This window comes from Exophiala bonariae, assembly GCF_035927105.1.
Source record: "Exophiala bonariae strain CCFEE 5792 chromosome Unknown scaffold_11, whole genome shotgun sequence".
Taxonomy (NCBI): domain Eukaryota; kingdom Fungi; phylum Ascomycota; class Eurotiomycetes; order Chaetothyriales; family Herpotrichiellaceae; genus Exophiala; species Exophiala bonariae.
In genome coordinates this window covers 134618-152529 of record NW_027042486.1, presented here as the reverse complement: position 1 = coordinate 152529, position 17912 = coordinate 134618, and the positions used below count along the sequence as shown (strand labels likewise).

The 17912-nt window shown below is 49.8% G+C and overlaps 7 protein-coding genes across 7 annotated transcripts; 4 read left to right on the top strand and 3 right to left on the bottom strand.

The window, feature by feature from the left end:
* Positions 1 to 1249: 1249 nt before the first annotated feature.
* On the bottom strand, positions 1250 to 2659 carry LTR84_001702 (uncharacterized protein; the record flags this gene model as incomplete). The annotated part of the gene is made up of 1 exon (XM_064845321.1): positions 1250 to 2659. One exon carries the CDS (start codon positions 2657 to 2659, stop codon positions 1250 to 1252), a length of 1410 nt encoding a protein of 469 aa, XP_064706866.1.
* A 1600-nt stretch (positions 2660 to 4259) lies between these two features.
* On the top strand, positions 4260 to 5240 carry LTR84_001701 (uncharacterized protein; the record flags this gene model as incomplete). The annotated part of the gene is made up of 1 exon (XM_064845320.1): positions 4260 to 5240. The coding sequence occupies one exon, from the start codon at positions 4260 to 4262 to the stop codon at positions 5238 to 5240; it is 981 nt and encodes a 326-aa protein (XP_064706865.1).
* A 585-nt stretch (positions 5241 to 5825) lies between these two features.
* LTR84_001700 (uncharacterized protein) lies at positions 5826 to 7468 on the bottom strand (the record flags this gene model as incomplete). The annotated part of the gene is made up of 4 exons (XM_064845319.1): positions 5826 to 6923; positions 6977 to 7213; positions 7276 to 7332; positions 7382 to 7468. 4 exons carry the CDS (start codon positions 7466 to 7468, stop codon positions 5826 to 5828), a joined length of 1479 nt encoding a protein of 492 aa, XP_064706864.1.
* Positions 7469 to 11494: 4026 nt separating this feature from the next.
* Positions 11495 to 11926, top strand: LTR84_001699 (uncharacterized protein; the record flags this gene model as incomplete). Its single annotated transcript, XM_064845318.1, has 1 exon — positions 11495 to 11926. The coding sequence occupies one exon, from the start codon at positions 11495 to 11497 to the stop codon at positions 11924 to 11926; it is 432 nt and encodes a 143-aa protein (XP_064706863.1).
* A 3-nt stretch (positions 11927 to 11929) lies between these two features.
* On the top strand, positions 11930 to 13219 carry LTR84_001698 (uncharacterized protein; the record flags this gene model as incomplete). The annotated part of the gene is made up of 4 exons (XM_064845317.1): positions 11930 to 12054; positions 12103 to 12235; positions 12301 to 12792; positions 12863 to 13219. The coding sequence occupies 4 exons, from the start codon at positions 11930 to 11932 to the stop codon at positions 13217 to 13219; spliced, it is 1107 nt and encodes a 368-aa protein (XP_064706862.1).
* Positions 13220 to 14714: 1495 nt separating this feature from the next.
* Positions 14715 to 15168, top strand: LTR84_001697 (uncharacterized protein; the record flags this gene model as incomplete). Its single annotated transcript, XM_064845316.1, has 2 exons — positions 14715 to 14722; positions 14895 to 15168. 2 exons carry the CDS (start codon positions 14715 to 14717, stop codon positions 15166 to 15168), a joined length of 282 nt encoding a protein of 93 aa, XP_064706861.1.
* A 385-nt stretch (positions 15169 to 15553) lies between these two features.
* Positions 15554 to 17275, bottom strand: MET3 (Sulfate adenylyltransferase; the record flags this gene model as incomplete). Its single annotated transcript, XM_064845315.1, has 1 exon — positions 15554 to 17275. One exon carries the CDS (start codon positions 17273 to 17275, stop codon positions 15554 to 15556), a length of 1722 nt encoding a protein of 573 aa, XP_064706860.1.
* Positions 17276 to 17912: the final 637 nt, after the last annotated feature.

Genomic DNA, 17912 nt, shown 5'->3' with positions numbered 1-17912 from the left:
ACATCCAATCCACCAGTCGAAATCACATTCTGGTCTTTCTCAATCCACGTCTGAACAACCCGCAGCTTCCCAATACCGCCATCATATCCCATCTTCCCACCTCATCCATACTCTCTATACCCATCCCGTCCTTGTGCGTTCCATTCCGATCCTGGCACTCAGAGGGGAGGGAAACACCGAAGTCCAGGAATAAGTCGCCACCCACTGGTTGTTCCCAGAATGTGCTTCTTCGCAGGTACTTTGACTCATTTTTGCACGTATTAGGGTGGGCTGACTCGACTCGATCACAACGAGAGTACCTAGTTTGAGGCGGCGGACGACTCGTCGTGTAGTTGGTGGGTAGACTGGTGCTGGGCGTGGTGGGTGTGTGTGCGTGTGCATTCCAAAGTTACGTACGTGGTACCCCGATGTCTACCTGAGGAAAGAAAAGGGTCTTAAGGTTGAGAATATGTATGGATTGCATGCCTGTAGGTAGGTCGCTTGGTAGATAGATAGTAAAAATGGAGACCCTGGACGAGTCTTAGAGTCCCCTCTACCTATTTCTGTTTCCCCCTAGTGCTATCATTTTGACATGGCGTTGAATTCTTTCTCAGAGATGAGAGCAATCCCTAGATCATTCCCAAGCCTAATTCGCTTGGCGGCAAGGTGGATCTACACTTGTGTGCCGATTGCATCAACTTACATGGTTCGTCGATCCAAGATCCAAGATCCAAGATCCATCGGACTTCAATATGGAGAATGTCGAGACAAACCCGAACAGCAGCAAACTAGCTTTTCAGGTGTTTCTGGATCCATTGTATTGTCCAAGGCTTTTGGGCGTTCCCTGGGGAGCTTGTTTTATACTACATGCAACGATGAGAACAGTCCGCAAAGCAGAGACGCGTGCTAGACAAGTAATCTCAGCTCTTCTTTCTGTGATCATACCACGGTTTCTCCAGGAGCAAGGTGGTACTCAATGATAGGAGGCTGGATATGAGATCATCCTCTTTTGGAATCATCCTCGAAGAAATCGACGAGATTCTTATTGTACCAGGAGATGGGGCTCAGCCGCTTGGAGGCTCTGCTGAACACCGCCCGTCATGTGTCTGCCGTCGAGCGAAAAATACTTCCAATGTCTCACACCAAGCAGAAAGGGCTTGTACACTAGGATACAGTGCCTTGAAACTCCAGATGCAGTCTTCACGCATGCTGTTATCTAGAGGAACGCTCGAGTCGGAGAAGAATGCAGCCCCAAGTCAAACACACGCATTTAAGCTCTTCTCTTAATTGACACACCAACCACAGCTATCCTGGTCCACAGCAGTAGTAAGCCAGTAAGGACGATGGTGACACCCGAGAACAACTGGACACCCAGCCAACTGCCTGTGCTTTTCAAGATTGCGCCAGAAACTGGAGTTCCCAGTAATAAACCAAAGGCGCTCAAAACGAAGCACTGGCCCATTCTTGTACCGAGCTTGGACATATCTTTCGTCAGTGTGACAATGGCAACAGGTGGCATGGACACGAAGCCGCCAGAGAAGAAACCATATAAAATGGCAAAGACGATGGTTCCCCCGAGATTTTCGATTGAAATCCAGATAAAAGCCAGAATTCCAGTCATCAAGGAACAGGGAATGAGGATATTCAATGGCCCCGTGTAGTCTGCGATGAAATTGGGCACAATGCGACCGGGAATACTCGCTGCGTTGAGGATGGGCAGGATATAGAAGCCAAGGCCGACTCCTGTGATCCCCTTGCCGATCGCATACGGTTGGATGTAGTAGACTGGCCCATAGAACCCAATGAATCCGAACATCATAGCGATACAAAAGAGAGTATATGGGAGTTCTTTGAATGCTGCAAGATCGGTCAAATGACGTTTTTGCTTGGGTATCACCCTAGGCCTCATGACTAGTACTGAGAACCAAACGGTAGCAAACGAGATGAAGCCAAGAACACGGGTCGCCCACCCAAAGCCAAGTTGTTGCTCCAAACGGCGGAAGACAATGGGATAAATGACACCACCAAAGCTTGAGCCAGCAGCTGCCAAGCCATTGGCGAGGGCCTTTTTCGTCGAGAAGTATTGTGGTAGAAGTGCCACACTGGGAACGAAGAGACAGCCGTTTCCAAGTCCGATGAGAAAAGCTTGTGCAAGCATGGTCTGCCAGTATGTTTTGGCGATTGAAGTCATCATGAAGCCGAGAGGGATGAGCACTGCTCCTGCGGTTATCAGAGCGCGGAAATAACCAGCGTCGAAAAGAGGACCAGTCATGACCCCCACGATCAGAAGCAGGAATGCTTGAATCGACCCAATCCATGAGATGTTGCTGGGCGTTTCTTTCCATAATGGGTTGTTTTCGTAATATGTCTGGAACACCCCGAAAGCATTCACGGTTCCCCAAGAGTTGAAGAACAGGAAAAAGGATCCAAAGACTTGAAGCCAAGCGTAAAAGCCGCCGTCTGGTGGAGGGCTGGGGCTGTCGTCACGGCCATTCTCGAGGGTGGAGATGTTGACTTTTTCTGAAGGAGAAGATTGATTAATGTTGGCTTCGGCATCCAGTGCTTGAGAAATCGTCGAATGCGTTCTTATTGGTTGAAGCCTGTATCCGGTTGGCAGCGTGTCGTCGAGTATTCGGTTTTCTTTTTCCATTTCTTCATCCACGATGGTGGAGGAGCTCATTGTCGTGGCAGGTCGTGCGTTGGTCTTCTGTTAGAGAGAAACGCTGGCTTTTTAAGGCCCAGCGGTGACGTCGAAGCAAGAGTATTGGTGGCCGAGGTGGAAGGTTAATATTTCAAAGTCTAATGGAAGACATCCCCGTACAAGGCCAAAGAGAAAAGGAAATAGTCAATGGGTTTGCAGAACGAGATTCACGAGCATTTGACGAATATTGAATCCATGGAGGACTCCTCAGGACCGAAGCCCTAATGTGGAAAGTAATAAGATGGAGGCAAATGCAGAAAGGATTGAGTCATCTCCAGACCGCGGTTGTACACAAATGCAACCTGCAAATCCAAGTAAAAATGATATCCGCACCTACCGTTCGTACAAGGAAATTATGGGGTACCTCTTTGCATGATGGAGATTCTGATGATTAATTCTAGCAGGGTTCAAAGAGGAGGTTGCAAAGGAGAACTGCCATGTTTGGGTACCGCTCAACCGACAACCGAAAGGGCACAATGATGCCTGGATGCCAAATGCCGACCGAGACTGGCTGTCAAGGAGCTTCAGACTTAAAGACTGTGCCGCATATCCGCGGCCCACAGATTTAGTTAGATCCCGAGCCCCCATTGAGTTGATCAAGATGCGTATTCGTTTGTGTGGCGGTGGGATATTTGCATGGTGGGTTGCGAGTCCGTGTTTTGCGGCTCGAAGAGTGCAAGTGCGTTTATATATGTATCAGAAGTGACTCATAAGACTCATAGCCTGTAGTCTATTGTTTTGGTGGAATAAGCTGACTTCAGTCATGGTGTAGAAGGGCTCAAAGCCTGAAACTGGAGAGCCTGAAATAGACCATGCCACTTTAACCGGGGTAGCCAAGTAATCATGTGACCTCCAAGGCGGCAAGATCAACATGAAACATTTCAGACACGAAACACTCCTCGTTCCTCGCCCCTTCAAACAGCACAGCCAGGATTAGCCGCTATCAGGCGACAAAGACCATGACGCCAACGGTCGTCGAGACTTTGTCTTGAATCAAATGATTCATTGGCCATGAGCACACCTCAGTGTTCAACGCTGTTAACCGCGACGATAATAATAGCAGCTCAGTACCACAACCTCAACTGATCCATCTTGGCCAACCTCGAGACCACACAACCCACCCACAATAACACAGGTACTGGTCATGGACGACCCGTTGACTCTACCAAGATTTGCCTTGTGCGGCTCTCAATGAACACTGCCGGAGACTGACATCCAGCCGATTGTCCTCGTCCCAGCAGCCGCTGGACCACATGGTCAATTATGGCGGTAAGTACCCACAACACCATCCAAGGCAGAAATCAAGGTAATGAACAGACTCCATGATACTTCCTATATCATGCGTGTTTGCAGCCTGAGATCCTCTAGTGTTTATTCTGCTTCGTTTCCTTTGTTTCTCCTATCCCATCTTTGACTTGAACTGGAATTGTGTTGGCGTTGTTGAGTCTCACTTCCTTTGCTTCTGATATATCCTTGCGCTGGTCGCTATACATTTCCTTGTCATCAGCAGAATACCCGTATACCACTGCATCTCTATCATCGGTCATAATCTCTAATCTCAGTGCCCAATCTCATCATTATGCGTATCACCACACGAAGAGTCAGCGATGGCAATGTCTTTCCCATCTCCAATCCTCGACCACTCACTCGAGCCCCTGCAATCACCGACACCGAGACATCATCAGATCCTCTATCGTCAGATCAGCAGCTGCCATCTCGACCACGACATCCAGCTCTTCTCCGACTGCACAAGTTCCGCACCATTGTCATTCCCGTGACAGTCATGCTAGTCTTCACCACGTTGATCCTGGGTGCCATCTACGCATACTGCGTGGCAAAACCACACACGTCAATCGCCGACCAACTCGCCGTTGACAGCAGTGCCGAAGTCGACGGCTCCATCTTCTCCCGCCGATCAAATGACACCTACTTTGTCTTCGCCCCAACCAATACCACCACCATCACCGAGATTACTCGACGACAAGACGACACCGACCTAATTCCCGCCAGTAAAGACCCGCAACAGAACTCCAATGACACCACGTCTCAAGACCGTGACAACACAGAGCCCCAAACCGCCCTGCTATTCTACACCCTGACCACCCCCGCCATCAGCTTGATCCACTTAACTTTCGAGCTAATAATGCACCACCACACGCCGCAACACCTCAGCAAACGTCTGGCATACATCGTGCTGCTCACCTCATCCAGCCTTCTCGCCGCCGGCTGGCTGACCACGCTTGGCTTCTGGATGCACTGCGAACTGCCGCCCTTGAACAGCACGCGCCAGGACCTCTGCCCGATCCAGGTCCGCGGACACTTCATGTACGGCATCCATGAAGTGAGCATTGCCAAGACGGTCGTCGCGTGGCTCATTGCGTTCGTGTATCTCGGTCATGTGGTTTGTTTGGCTATTGGATGGGCCGCTATGAAGCGGGTGTGGAGGATTACCGGTGCTGGAAAATCGGGTGGGTTGGAGCATGGTCAGGCCACAGAGATCGTGGTCTCGGTGGATGATCAGTTGAAGAAGGAGACTTATCTGGCCAGTGGTGGGAGGTAGTGGCGTTGGTGGCAACTCCATGGAAAACTGGTATTTATATGATGAGATGTTTGCATGTCTGGGCACACGGATACTGGGATCGAGGGCCTGGATGTCCCTCTCCCACTTTACGGGCAATGGGTGGCTTGTGGGTGGCTAGCACATACATGTGTTGAGGAAAACACTGTCAAGCTTGATCGGCATGGGCAAAACGTATATGATATGAATGAAACGAGTCTCCTTAGTTATTTGCAAGATAAACTGTGACCTTGTTTTGATGGTGACCGAGCATACATTCTCAAATAGTCATTGCAAGCTGAACGGCAGTTCGATCGTGCACAATATCGGGAATAGAGTTGATCAATCTCTAAACCCGATGTTGTCTTTATTCGGCTGTCTAGGTAAGATGATACCTGCCCGAGAACAGATCTGGATTCTTGGTACAAACACCGTGTGACCACCCGTGACCATGATCAAATCAGGATCGGTTTTCTTCCCATCCATGATTGACTCAAATGCAAGCCCGAGTCCAACGTCCTATTAGATTACATGGCCGTGCATGCATCTTTCTTCGACACATGCACAGCAAGTGTTCAGCGATCCTCCTCATGCCTTGGCAGCTTTGCGGCCATCGTCCTTGGTGCCAGGCTGGATGCGCGCCATCATCTCTTCTCGCTGCATGAGATGGCCAACACGTTCCAGCAAGCCAAGTAGGCCCTTCATGCTGCTGCCCCATTCGTCCAGTACCTCGTCTGGTCCACGCTTCACCTCGAAGCTGACCACTCTCGCAGGTCGGTCGATTCTTGCATATACCGTCTTCTTGGTCACCAAATCTGAAATGTACTTCTCGGTTTCTTCTTCCGAGAGATCGAGGAGCTCGGTCAGGCGTGGGAATGTGATTCGTGTGTAATATTTGGCCACAACACGAACATTGTGCTCGATGACTCGGTGTCGGAGGGCTTCGTATCGAGTGTGTGCTTTGGGGTCTTTGGAGTCGGCGGTCTTGGAGAAGATGTCTGTGCCGGTGAGATGTTCTCCGTATTGTTCCTCCACCATTGGCCAACGCATCAACTCGGGGATGGTGAATTGTTTGAGAAGAGCAGCATCCTTGGGGACTTCGGCATTTCGACTGTCTTGATGTACCCGGTGGAGGAGGTCGGATTGTTCGTTGTCGTATGGTGCAAGGAGGACGAAGTAGATGACTCTCTGGAGGACTGCATGTAACTGTTCGGGGTTGTTCTCCACAGACTCGGTGTCCAGGACTTGTCGATAATGCTTACAGACTTCAAGGTACTTGTCCTCATGCTTGGCTAGAGTTATTTGTTGCTCGTAATATCTCAACTTCAAGTCGGTCACATCGTCATCTTTCTCGACTGGTGGATCGTCTGCCGAGCGAGATTTCTCCTTCTCTTCGCGTGCCTTCTTATCCTTCTCGATCTGCTCGGGGGTCTTTTTGGGTTTTCGTGCGAAGTAACGGGTGGTGATCTTGCGGCTGAGGATGCCGGCTTGCACCCAATCATCATTCTGTATACACAAAGCCACCTGCTCAAGGATGAACTCTGTTTTCTCTCTCCTGCTCATTGAACCAAATGTTTCGACTTGTAGCTCGGTAAGGATGTCTGTAGCGGCCTTGATATCTCCTTGCTCCTTTTTGATGTTTGATAAGATCCGTGTGATCCGCGCGCGTTCAACTTCGACAAAGATCTAGGGGAGTGTTAGCAATGTTGGATGTCGCAATGTTTGCGGGGCCTACAAACCTTGCCCTCAGTCACCGTCCTCAGTGCCTCGATGACGCTGAGCTTTGTGTCTAAGGAGGGGGTGTCATCGAGAAAGCCCATGACAATTTGAACCATTTTGGTAATGGCTTGCTTGAGTTGACCATGTTTCTTGGAGAGTAGGAGGACTTGTTCGTTCAGCAAACTCCAGTCGCCGGCGTCTTTGCAGATTTTGACGACTGTTTCTAAACATCTTGATGTTGTGGCAAGATCTGAGGACTGTACAAATTGTGGTCAGTTGTTGTTCGTGGGTGTGGATGGAGGTGCAGTGATGAGCATACCTGTCGGGCCTGCTTCTCGAGCAAGAGAATTTTGTCTATGCCTTTCTGGACATCTTTCTAGACAGCTGTCAGTAACGGATTGCTCTGGAATGATTGAGTCTGTTACCTGGGCCAAGGCTATCGCTTCTGGTAATATTTTGTCTGCTTCCTTTGAGTGGTCCTTTTCCGGCTTGAACAATGGGGTGTCGGACATTGTAGAGAGCTTAGAAACGTATTGATTGGGACAACAGAGGCAGGATAATCTTAAGAAGGATCAGAGGGTTGGTGAGCAGTCTACTACTCCGGGAGGTGATTTAGTTAGGATGCTTGTTGGACGATGAAGGCGCTCAAATGAATGACGGAAGCCAGACGCGTGGTCACGAAACGGCCTGGTTTGCCATTGCGGGCGACTGCACGTGACTGTTTCTCTGTTAAAGTAAATCGGACCATTTCTTGGCACCCGAGTTACCTCGTACTAGTGCCTCTAAACCGTACGACTACCTACCTTAGGCAGACTACACATTACCATTTCTGAATCAGTAACCATCGTCTAAGACCTACTTCTGTTTAAACGTGTTCGCGTGCCACTATACACGTTCTTATGTATTGCTTATCTACAACACAGTGTAATATCTGGCCTACGCTGCTTTAATGCGTAAAGAAATCCTAGGCACATCACTCTGGGGCGTGCTCACACAAAATGGCTTCATTTGAATCTCGGCTGTCGAACGTCTAGTTGTCTGGAATGAAATCTTTCTAAGGTTTCTATCGTGGCTTATGCTCCCCAAGCGTAACTACTGTTCGTGGCAGGTAAAGTCAATTCAGTATGCTCTCCGAACGACACTCTAGCAGCTACTCGCCATACTAGTTCTCTAATGGCTTGTGGAGTTTCCCCCGCCCCCAAAAAACTGCGTCACCATTCGTGATCCCTCTAGCACATGAAGCATCCCAAAGATCCAACCATGATGAGGTGGAAAAGATCGCAGGATTGTCGTTGTTTTCAATCAAATCTGCCACTACCAAGCTCATGTCCCACTAACCAACCATAGGCCCGACTTTTCCTAATCCACGCGACTTACCAAGGAGAACACAAAAGCCGATTCTCTCTTCTGTTTGACAGTGTGACAGGCTGACAGTGCTCACCACAGTGTCTATGAAATGGATGACGCTTGCAGGACGTTGAAACTTGCTTCATCCATATCTGATGCTGGTGATACATGTGACACCGGACACGGAAGACCCTGGCTTAAACACCTGGGGTCCGGCTCCCAGAGCTCTACGCAGCTATGCGCGACTGGCAGTTTCACCTTTCAGATGTTCTATGACAAAGTAGTTCTGCCGGTTGCCTCCCAGGTTCTCCACTGAAGATGCCAATACATCTACGGAGTCCGGAGTACGAACACTGACCTAGGCCGGCTACACTTTGCCGCTAATGGGTAACCACTAAATCGACCAATGGATACATAGGAATAACGATTTGATCTTGGCTACACAGAGCACCGTGATCAAGCCTGATCGAAGAGTGTTTTCATTCCTGTCATTGAAGATCCACAAAATATCCAGATCGCCATCAGTGGTTCAATATGCAGCTTGCTGAGTACTCCCAGACGACTTGGAAACATTAGCGGCAGACAATTCTCTTGATCGTTAACGAACTGAGGCCGACCTAAGAATTTCGTGATGCCTACTGGGGATCACGAACCGATACCGAACTTTCACTGGATTCCGTGTGACTGTTACAGGTGCCGTCTGGGGCTTTTGACTGTCGTGTCGGGATGGCTCCACAAAGCCAAGTCCCTGACGCAGAAATCCAATTTCCCACTCGCACAGTTAGATTATTGCTCCGAAAGGCATCGAACGGCATCGAACAATTCTTCGCTCGTAGAATGCAGACATTTTACAATGGTGGTCAATGCCCCTGACAGGCTAACGGCCTTCACTATCCCTACGCCGTAAGTGGAGCATTGATTAGCTGGCCAGCCAAGCAGCGTTAAGCGGGTGCGTCGAACGAGCTTCTGCGGACGGGGGTCGAGGTATGCTAGGTTGTCAAACTCAAAGTTTTTGTCAGGCATCATATTTGACACGAACTTGTCAGATGTTCCACACGTCGCAGGTTTACCAGCTATCGGGAAAGCGAGGGCTAACCTGTAGGCTGGAACGACGTGCCGCTGGCGAGAACACTCGTTAAAGATGTTTCGCCTCGAGCAAGTCCTGGGGGTTTAGGTACATTCATATAGTTTTAATTCTTGGTACATACGAGACCATGGCCTAGTTCTAGAACCACTCCAGGAATAATCAAGAACCCCGTCATCCGTTCAAGGGAGAGAGGTGGGTAAGGGACGTCACCTCGCACTCTCTAAACACGAGTAATATTTAGTTAGCGCAGTCTCGTGTTGAGTAGTGCTCCCGGGCGACTCCCTAGGTGCAGATTTGCCAAGCATCATACCGAATGTTTATCTCGTAATGAGTCCATGGCTGATATGAGTGGAAGCATAGCCGACGGGGACGGCGGATCGCAGTACCTCGGGAGCCATGACTTCGGATATCTGCAAGGTACCTCAAAAGGTTGTGGAGACAATCTGCTAGCTGAACCTAAATTTTTGTGAAGATCGCAGCATACTTGGTCAGTCGCAAGCCTCCTAGAGCGTGGCGAGGACTGGTCTTTCGAAAACAGGGCGACGTTGACTTTTGGAGAAGCGGTGAGTACATGAATGAGCGATGGAATTTCCAGGCAATCGTGAAGATACGACCACAATACTAGTTGAAGCGGTCTTCCAATTTCGGGATCAAGTACGTCAAGTGGACCTCCCGAAGTCGTCGTCAACTGTTCACACAGATAAGGCAAGCATTATACCCCGTAGTGTTTGCCATTAATTCAAGAGACGGTGAAAGGAGGAGCGTAGTGTCCCAGGAGAGTCAGGGGTATATAATGCATCTGTATAGTACCTGAGTGAGCATTGTTTTTCTCTCGGTCCCTTCGTCATTCCTGTGTGGGAGCTCGTTGTAATCTGTGCCAACCACTCCAGTGTTGCCCGCGTCCCTTGCGACATTTAAAGAAGATAGTGTTTGGCGGTGAGTTTCATTGCAAGATAAAGCCTCATTGAGTCCTCAACGACTAAATTATATCTTTCTCAGGACTCGTTGGCTCTCGAGGGGTAACATGCCACCGACGACGACAACGAAGGCTGTGGTAGGTCTCGACATCCTCCACTTCAGTTGATGGTGACACTACAGTGACAATTGGTCTGTGCTAGGTTATCCTGCAGATGTCTTTCCTATCGGAAAACCATGCCTCTCAAATCTATCCTACTTGTTATTGGTCCTTTCATTGCTCACCAACCAACTTCCACAGTCTCCACGTCCTCCACGTCCTCCACGTGCCACCAAGCATCTTCATACTTGGGGATGTTGCAAATGCGGCAAGAATCCGATTGTCGTCAGGAACTCGACCTGCCCGAGGTGCTCGAAACTGCGGTGCTCAAAATGTGGCATGAGGCAGTTTGGGAAGTGATGTTGGAGGCAAAATATGCAAAACACCACTTGTTCGCACCACTAGAGAAAAGCTTGCATGTACGCCAGCATGCCTAGAGAAAAGGAGAAAAGGGTCATCGCCATAGCTTAACTAGAGAATCAGACTAGGATTTCGAACTCTCGATCGCCTTCGACGGGTACGATTCCCACGCGGAAGGCTATATATCGATAAACATTATTCGTCTCAGTCACACGAGAGCCCATGCCAGAGAGCTGGCCACTAGCAAGCTTACCCGCAGTCTCAGATGTGTTGGTCGAGTCAGCGCAATCCTACTAATCACAGCACCGAAAGCAAGTTCCACTGCGCCCAATGCCTTCGAGACTGCGATTTGCCATCGCGAACCCAATAATCGTCCTATAGCAGTTTCCCTTCAAAATGCTGTGCAATCCTCACCTTCCACACCCTTGCAGCTGGTCCTATGACCATTTGCTTCAAACACTATTGGGGCCCAACTCTAGGCACACGCGGCTGGGACACCGCAAAAATCAGACGAAAATGCCGCTCACGACTAGGGCGCAATATGCTGCATACCACCACTCGTAATGCTACCCGTGCTTTGTGCGACTTGACCTTCGGTACAAAAGCCTCGTCATCGTCTGGATTGTTCTGCTTTCCACCCCAACGCAATCCAGAACCTGGTAATACGTTTCGATTCGTGATCAACCGCATCAGACGCTCGCGACGACATCGAGGTCATTCTCTTCCAGGATGGTGGGAACCACAAACCCGTGGAAATTGTCGACAGGTTTTGAGTCACTGCAGAGTTTCTCACGCTTGGAGTTTAACATCTCGTATTTCGATGACCTCGAGAAGTTGACCGCTCTCCAGAACGGAACAGAGATACTCAGAAATGACGAAAGACAGAGCTTGATGTATGAGCTATTGCAAAGCGACGATGAAACGCCCAGTTGCAAGCCCCGAGCGGAGAAAACTGAGAGTGTTCTTGCTGGTGCAGATGTACAGATACTACGACAAGGGGAGGTTGATGATGCTTCGCTGAACATGCCAGTGGCGATGGTACACGAGTGGAGCTTTACCGAGAACTGTGCAAGGAGCACTTCGAATAATACAGGCCCTAAAAACTCTCTAGATTTATATAAATCCTTAAGAGAAAAGGTAGGAAGCATCGCTTCATTTTGAAATATGTCGGATTTCGCGCTGATGTACGTGCACGGCCAGCGCTTCAACGCAAGGTCCCTTCAATATGACTCGGATGACCTGCCTGAAAATGGTGAGGAGCTACAGCCAGACGCAGAGAGGCAATCAATGTGAGCAGCAGTATAAAATTTACAGGAGGTGATGCTAAGCGTGGAAAGCTATGTCCATAATCTGAACTCATGGGCCGTGTGCGCTCTCCTGTGCACGGTTCCCGCTCATGAAATTGGTGTTCTTCGCCCAGCTCTTTACAACCATTTAGCGGGCGGAACCAACATCATCGTCAAGTCACCAGTAAGCACTATAAACAACTGTCACTGTCTCTTGCTAGCATATGAGAAGCTCATTGATCTATGCAGCCAGGAAACCCGCCTGTTTACCAATTGGCATTCCACTTACCGTACTATGCATGGCGTTCCACAACGACTCCGAGGCTTGGTGCCAAATTGGAAGGAGGTGATACGAACATGAGTGAAGCCATTCCTGCTAAAAGTCTTGATGTCTCATTCCTCGCTCCGACTAAGGGCGAGAAGGCTTTTATGCATTTCGCACAGGTATCTTGCGTCGTCACAGGGGTTGATAGGCTCATTTCGACTGTTTACATGTTCGTCGAGAACGAGTTTGATGATGAAGATTCTGTCGAGCATATCGAACAACTGCGCAACGAAGCAGATTACTCTGTGACTTACGACCCATTGACTAGAGGGATGTTGGATGCCGACCAGCCAGTCGCCGATCCCGAGGCACTTTTTGTACTTCTTCTCCGGATCCGTATGGACCAAATAAATAACGAGTACAGTCAGATCATTGGGAAGTTGGCGAAGAGTTTTGAGAACTATGGACCTTTGCTAGTACGTGGTACTCCCTCCTGCGAGACAGTCTACTCCATAAGTCAAAACTTGGCTAAAGAAATTGTCACAGACGGACACACATTATTCTCTTCCTCCGACTGATTCCTACCGTCCTTCCCAAGAGACTGCTTTACAGTGGGTTGACAAAATCTCGGTCGTCCTGGAATCATTGAGGGACCGCCTGGACCCCTTGGTAGAAGCTATTGAAGGTTTCGAGAAAGAATTCCATGTTGAAATCAGATCACTTTCAGAGTATACTGACAAGCATCATCAACGACTTCCTAATGAGTTTGGCGCTGTCCTCAAGGAGTTATCGAGCTCTAGTATTCTCCTGGAGAAAATGGCTAAGAGATCCCAAGCAATCGCGGAAAGGGTGCGTATACCATCTCAACCGGAACCTCTGAGCATGCTGTTGACGCATCATTGATCATAGCAACATCTACGTCTGGCACGAACCAGTACTGAGGAGAGTGCCCACCAAGGCCAGCTCACACAACAGGACCAGGGACCGATATTCATCATGACGGTGAGCTTGAGGGCCTGCTGTTGATTTGCGTGACAACAGACTGAGATTCCCGCAGATTCTTGGCCCACTTGGATTAACATGCTCAATGTTCTCAATCTCGAAGTTGGAAGATGTCATCCCTTTCTTGCGTCCAGATCTGGGATCTTTTGTTGGGACGGCTTTTTTCTTCTACTTCCTAACGTTCATCTTGCATCTTGTCATTCAACGATGGAGCGAGTATTGCCGCACATTCAAAACGAAGGCATGTTGGGCTATCACAAAAGCGAAAGCTTCCGGGGTCATTATTGCACAGGTCTGGAAGAGAACATATTCCAGTCGGTGGATAGGTCGAAGGCGCGAGGCTGGGCCTGCTGTCTAGGTAGGAATAAGGATATTTTGTTGCTGTGAGTGTACTTCCGGAATAATCAACCCCTGCTTCAGATGCCCAGACGTCTCAACATGCATTAGTGAAAGGCAGAACAACTGAAAGTTTGGTTTTGAGTGAGAACTCTTCAGGGATATTGCCCACTGCGACCAGTACCTTGGCTCCATGAGATCCAATACAATTTAGGAGAGGCGTGACCGGTGTGCACATGCTGGTTACACAAACTGCCACTTTCAAGCACTTTATTCGTCGATGGTTGTGTACTCGGTTCCATGATTCCTTCGCAATTGCCCGGATACGAGCCAGGCGCAAAGGAGGGCGCAGATTGCCGTGAGACTCCCCCTGTATGTTCGTATGCCATGTTTGGCATGTTTCGCTGCACATCTGGTACTTTTAACCGGCTAGCAACCATGGTCGATTGGGTTTCGAATGGGATTCGGCGCGTTCTGCCAGCAAACTCAGACTGCATCCTTGGGTTGCGGCCCAAAATCGCTTTGGTCTGCTAAAATCCAATGCCACGTCACTGTTCACTATGTACAATCATCGTGACCTACCATAGGATTGGAAGTCATGGATTGGCTATTATCCTGAAGAATTATCCCCGGTTGATGATCAGGCTCTTCCCAGCACAATACATGATGCACGATGCGCGGTGGTCGGGCACTGGAGTCTCGAAGACGCCTCCGTGATCGAGCATCGATATGTCTTGCCCTGCAGGAACTCTCGCCGCATTCATACAAACCGAGTCTGGACTTTATTTTCGTGTGATTCAATAGTCGGAGACTCAGAAGGGATTTGTTCCATAAGCAGGTGCTCCTGAATTACTACGGAGCGCTCGACCGATGCCAGCAAGAGTTCTACAAATTTTTCGACAAAGTAGCACAGTGATCTGGACCTGTCGCATGGTTCCAACAATTCGAAGGTAGCAGATTTACTGGCATGTATCGGTTTGATGACCCAGCAAGGCTTGGGTCAACGGTGGAGCGGTCCACAATTTTGATCTCGACAACAGGGCCAATTTCAATCCCTACAATGGACTGGTGTTGCAATGCTGGCTGTCGGAGATCCGGTTCTAGGAATTAGAGAGCATTACACACGTGAAGCTCGTGCCCAGGTTGACTACTCCATTGTCGACCAACCCTAACATGAGGCTTTCGCTGACGTTCTTCGGTTGCTCCTCTAGTCCCCAGGGGTGGTCAAGCAGTCGTTCAGGCTATCAACAAGCAAAGACACAGATGCCCCTGTTGCAGACACCTCCGCAGAACAAGACGCGGAAAGGGCAGCAGAGGAGACATCCGCAACAAGCGAAGCAGAGAACAGCGAGAGAGGCAAAGGCAAAGGCAAAGGCAAGGAGAAGCCATTTCACGCGGACATCGAACCACAGATTGCCTCGGACCGGCTCGTCAAATTGGCCTTCTACGAGTGTGTACGACAGGTGTTGGAGAATGGCATGAGGATGGTTGGAATGGTGCCTTTGAAGACGTGACGTATGACATACCTGGACACTGTCTCGAGATGAACTGCTGAGAGGAATCTGGTTTGTTAAATTCCATTAAATCGATAGTTTGTTGAAAGTAGACAAGGATTTGGTCATAGTCTCTAGGTAGTCTACCAAATATCAAGAGCCATAAATTATGTTTATGATAGATTTTAATTTCTAGTGACACCTATTTTACTTTCCCTATCCCAACCACAAATATATCATGTATATACCTATTGAGCCACCCAGGCCCACTAAATATACGCTTTTGAGGTCGTCATCCCCAAATTATCCTCGTCAGTAAATCCCCGAATCTACCGATCATAAAAACCATATATGCACATTTCATCATGCAACTGACCGACAACGCCAGGAGATGAGGCTTGTACGCTCAGGAGGTGCCAAGGAAACCCTGACTCTCCAACATCAGCACGATCTGATGCACAATACTTCTGACGGACTGCTTCTCGACATCCACCGTCAAATCCGCATCATCCGGGGCCTCATAAGGATCATTGACACCGGTGAAGTTCTTGACGGAACCTCTTCGTGCACGGGCATAGACGCCTCGACGATCCGTCTTCTCAGCGTACTCGAGGCTCGTGGCGACGTGGACAAGGAAAAAGCTGCCGTACTGCTCGATCGTCTTACGGGCGTCTTTGCGGGCTTCGTCGAAGGGGGCGATCGGGGCGGCGATGACGGCGGCACCGGCCTTTGTCAGCTCGGCGGCAACGAAGGCAATGCGTGCAATGTTAATGTCGCGGTCTTCGCGGGTGAAGCCAAGTTCGGAGGAGAGTTCGTGGCGGACATTTTCGCCGAGGAGCAGGGACACGGGTCGACCGCCCTGCTCGTTAAATGTCGTTTGAAGGGCACGTGCTACGGCGTCTTTGCCCGAGTTGGTAAAGCCTGTAAGGAAGATGGTGAAGCCTTGGGTTGCTCGGGGAGGGTTGGATTCACGGAGGACTTGGACGACTTCCGGATATGAGAACCATTCGGGGATTGGAGCACCGACGCGTAGGCGTCGTCGCAGCTCTGTGCCAGAGATGTCGAGGGTCTTGACGCCAGCTGGAACTTCGTCTTTGGGCTTGTACTCATCGCTGTCAGGGAGGTAGGTCATCATCTGGAACTCGACGACTTCGATGCCCAGTTCATCCTTGTACTTCTCCACGGCATGCTGTGCGTCGTAGGGGCCGTAGAAATCGACACCCTTGCTGTTCTTGCCGGGACCGGCGTGGTCGCGTCCGATGATGAAATGGGTGGCACCATGGTTCTTGCGGATGATGGAGTGCCAGATGGCTTCACGGGGACCACCCATTCGCATGGCAAGGCCGAGAAGACCGAGGACGGCCATGCCGTTGGGGTATCTTGGTAGAATGGCCTGGTAGACGCGGACTCGAGTGAAGTGATCGATGTCGCCGGGCTTGGTCAGGCCGACGACGGGGTGAATGAGGACATTGGCTTGTCGAGCACGGGCACCTCGGACGGTCAACTCTCGGTGGGCTCTGTGCATAGGATTTCTGGTCTGGAAAGCAACCACACGGGTCCAACCGAGTTTGTCAAAGTGTGTTCGCAGCTCTGCCGGAGTGTATCTGAGACCGACATAGTCGTAGTGGTTTAGGCGGTTGACAGCCTCGATCTTGCCTCCAATGTAGAAGTCCTTTGTTGAATTGTTCAGGTATACGATGGCTGGGTGTTCTGGGTCTCCTCCAAAAACCTCCTTGGCCTCCTTTTGTTTGTCGGGTCGGTAGACATCTTGGACGGTCAGGATGGCGAGGTTTCGATCGTCTCGGAAGTCTCGCAGGGTGATGCGAGCACCAGGCTTGACACCGAGTCTCTCGATGTCTTTCTGAGCTGCATCGAGGGTGATGGGAATACTGAAGAGGGCACCATCTGCCAGTCTGACATTCTCGACCACACCGTTATAGTCCTTCTCGTTCATGAAGCCCTCCAAAGGGGAGAAACCTCCATTGAGGATGAGTTCCAGATCACACAACTGGCGTTCATTGAGGACGATGGCCTTGAGCTTCTCAGCCTCAGCAGATAGCTCGGCATGGCGAGGGGCATCTCGAGCAAGTAAGTCCTTGAGGACTCCTCCATGAGGTGTGTTGGCCATTGTGTGTAGAACTTTTTCGGTGAGGGGGTGAAGAATGCGGAAAAAAATAAAAAATGAGGGGAGAGGAAATTGGTGGTGGTGGAGGTGGTGGAGGTGTTAGCGGTAGTGGGCTGGTAGAATTGGGGAAGGTGCCTTATGAGGTACCTCAGGTAGGCAGTGGCAGTCAGGTAAGATACTAAAAGAAAAGAAGACTTGAAGGCTTTACAACCAAGCGAATTTAGGACGGTGTACCAGGTATATAGATGGATAGCTCATCGCAACAGAACCAAATGTCATTGAATCTGATGTCGCCCAATTGAACCTTGACCTAATGTCGCAATCCTTGCCAATAATAAAAGTTCGCCGCTGGCATCATGAAATTTTCCGTAGGAGGGCGAATCGAGTGGTCCACGCTTTGACCGAAACCCACCATCCGTGAAGAATCAAGTGTGCGGGAAGACATCTCAGATTTCCGGGCCCTTGCAGCAACTACTGGACTACATTAACGAGGACAGCTGAGCAGAACTCTTCTTGTCGAAAGGCTGGGATCCTTGGATGATGCAGTCAGCAGCCGATTTCGTCACTAGTTCTACTAACTACCTAGGTAGCTTGTTCTAGTTAAGGTGGGGGATATTCAGAGGCTTGATAGTGACACCTT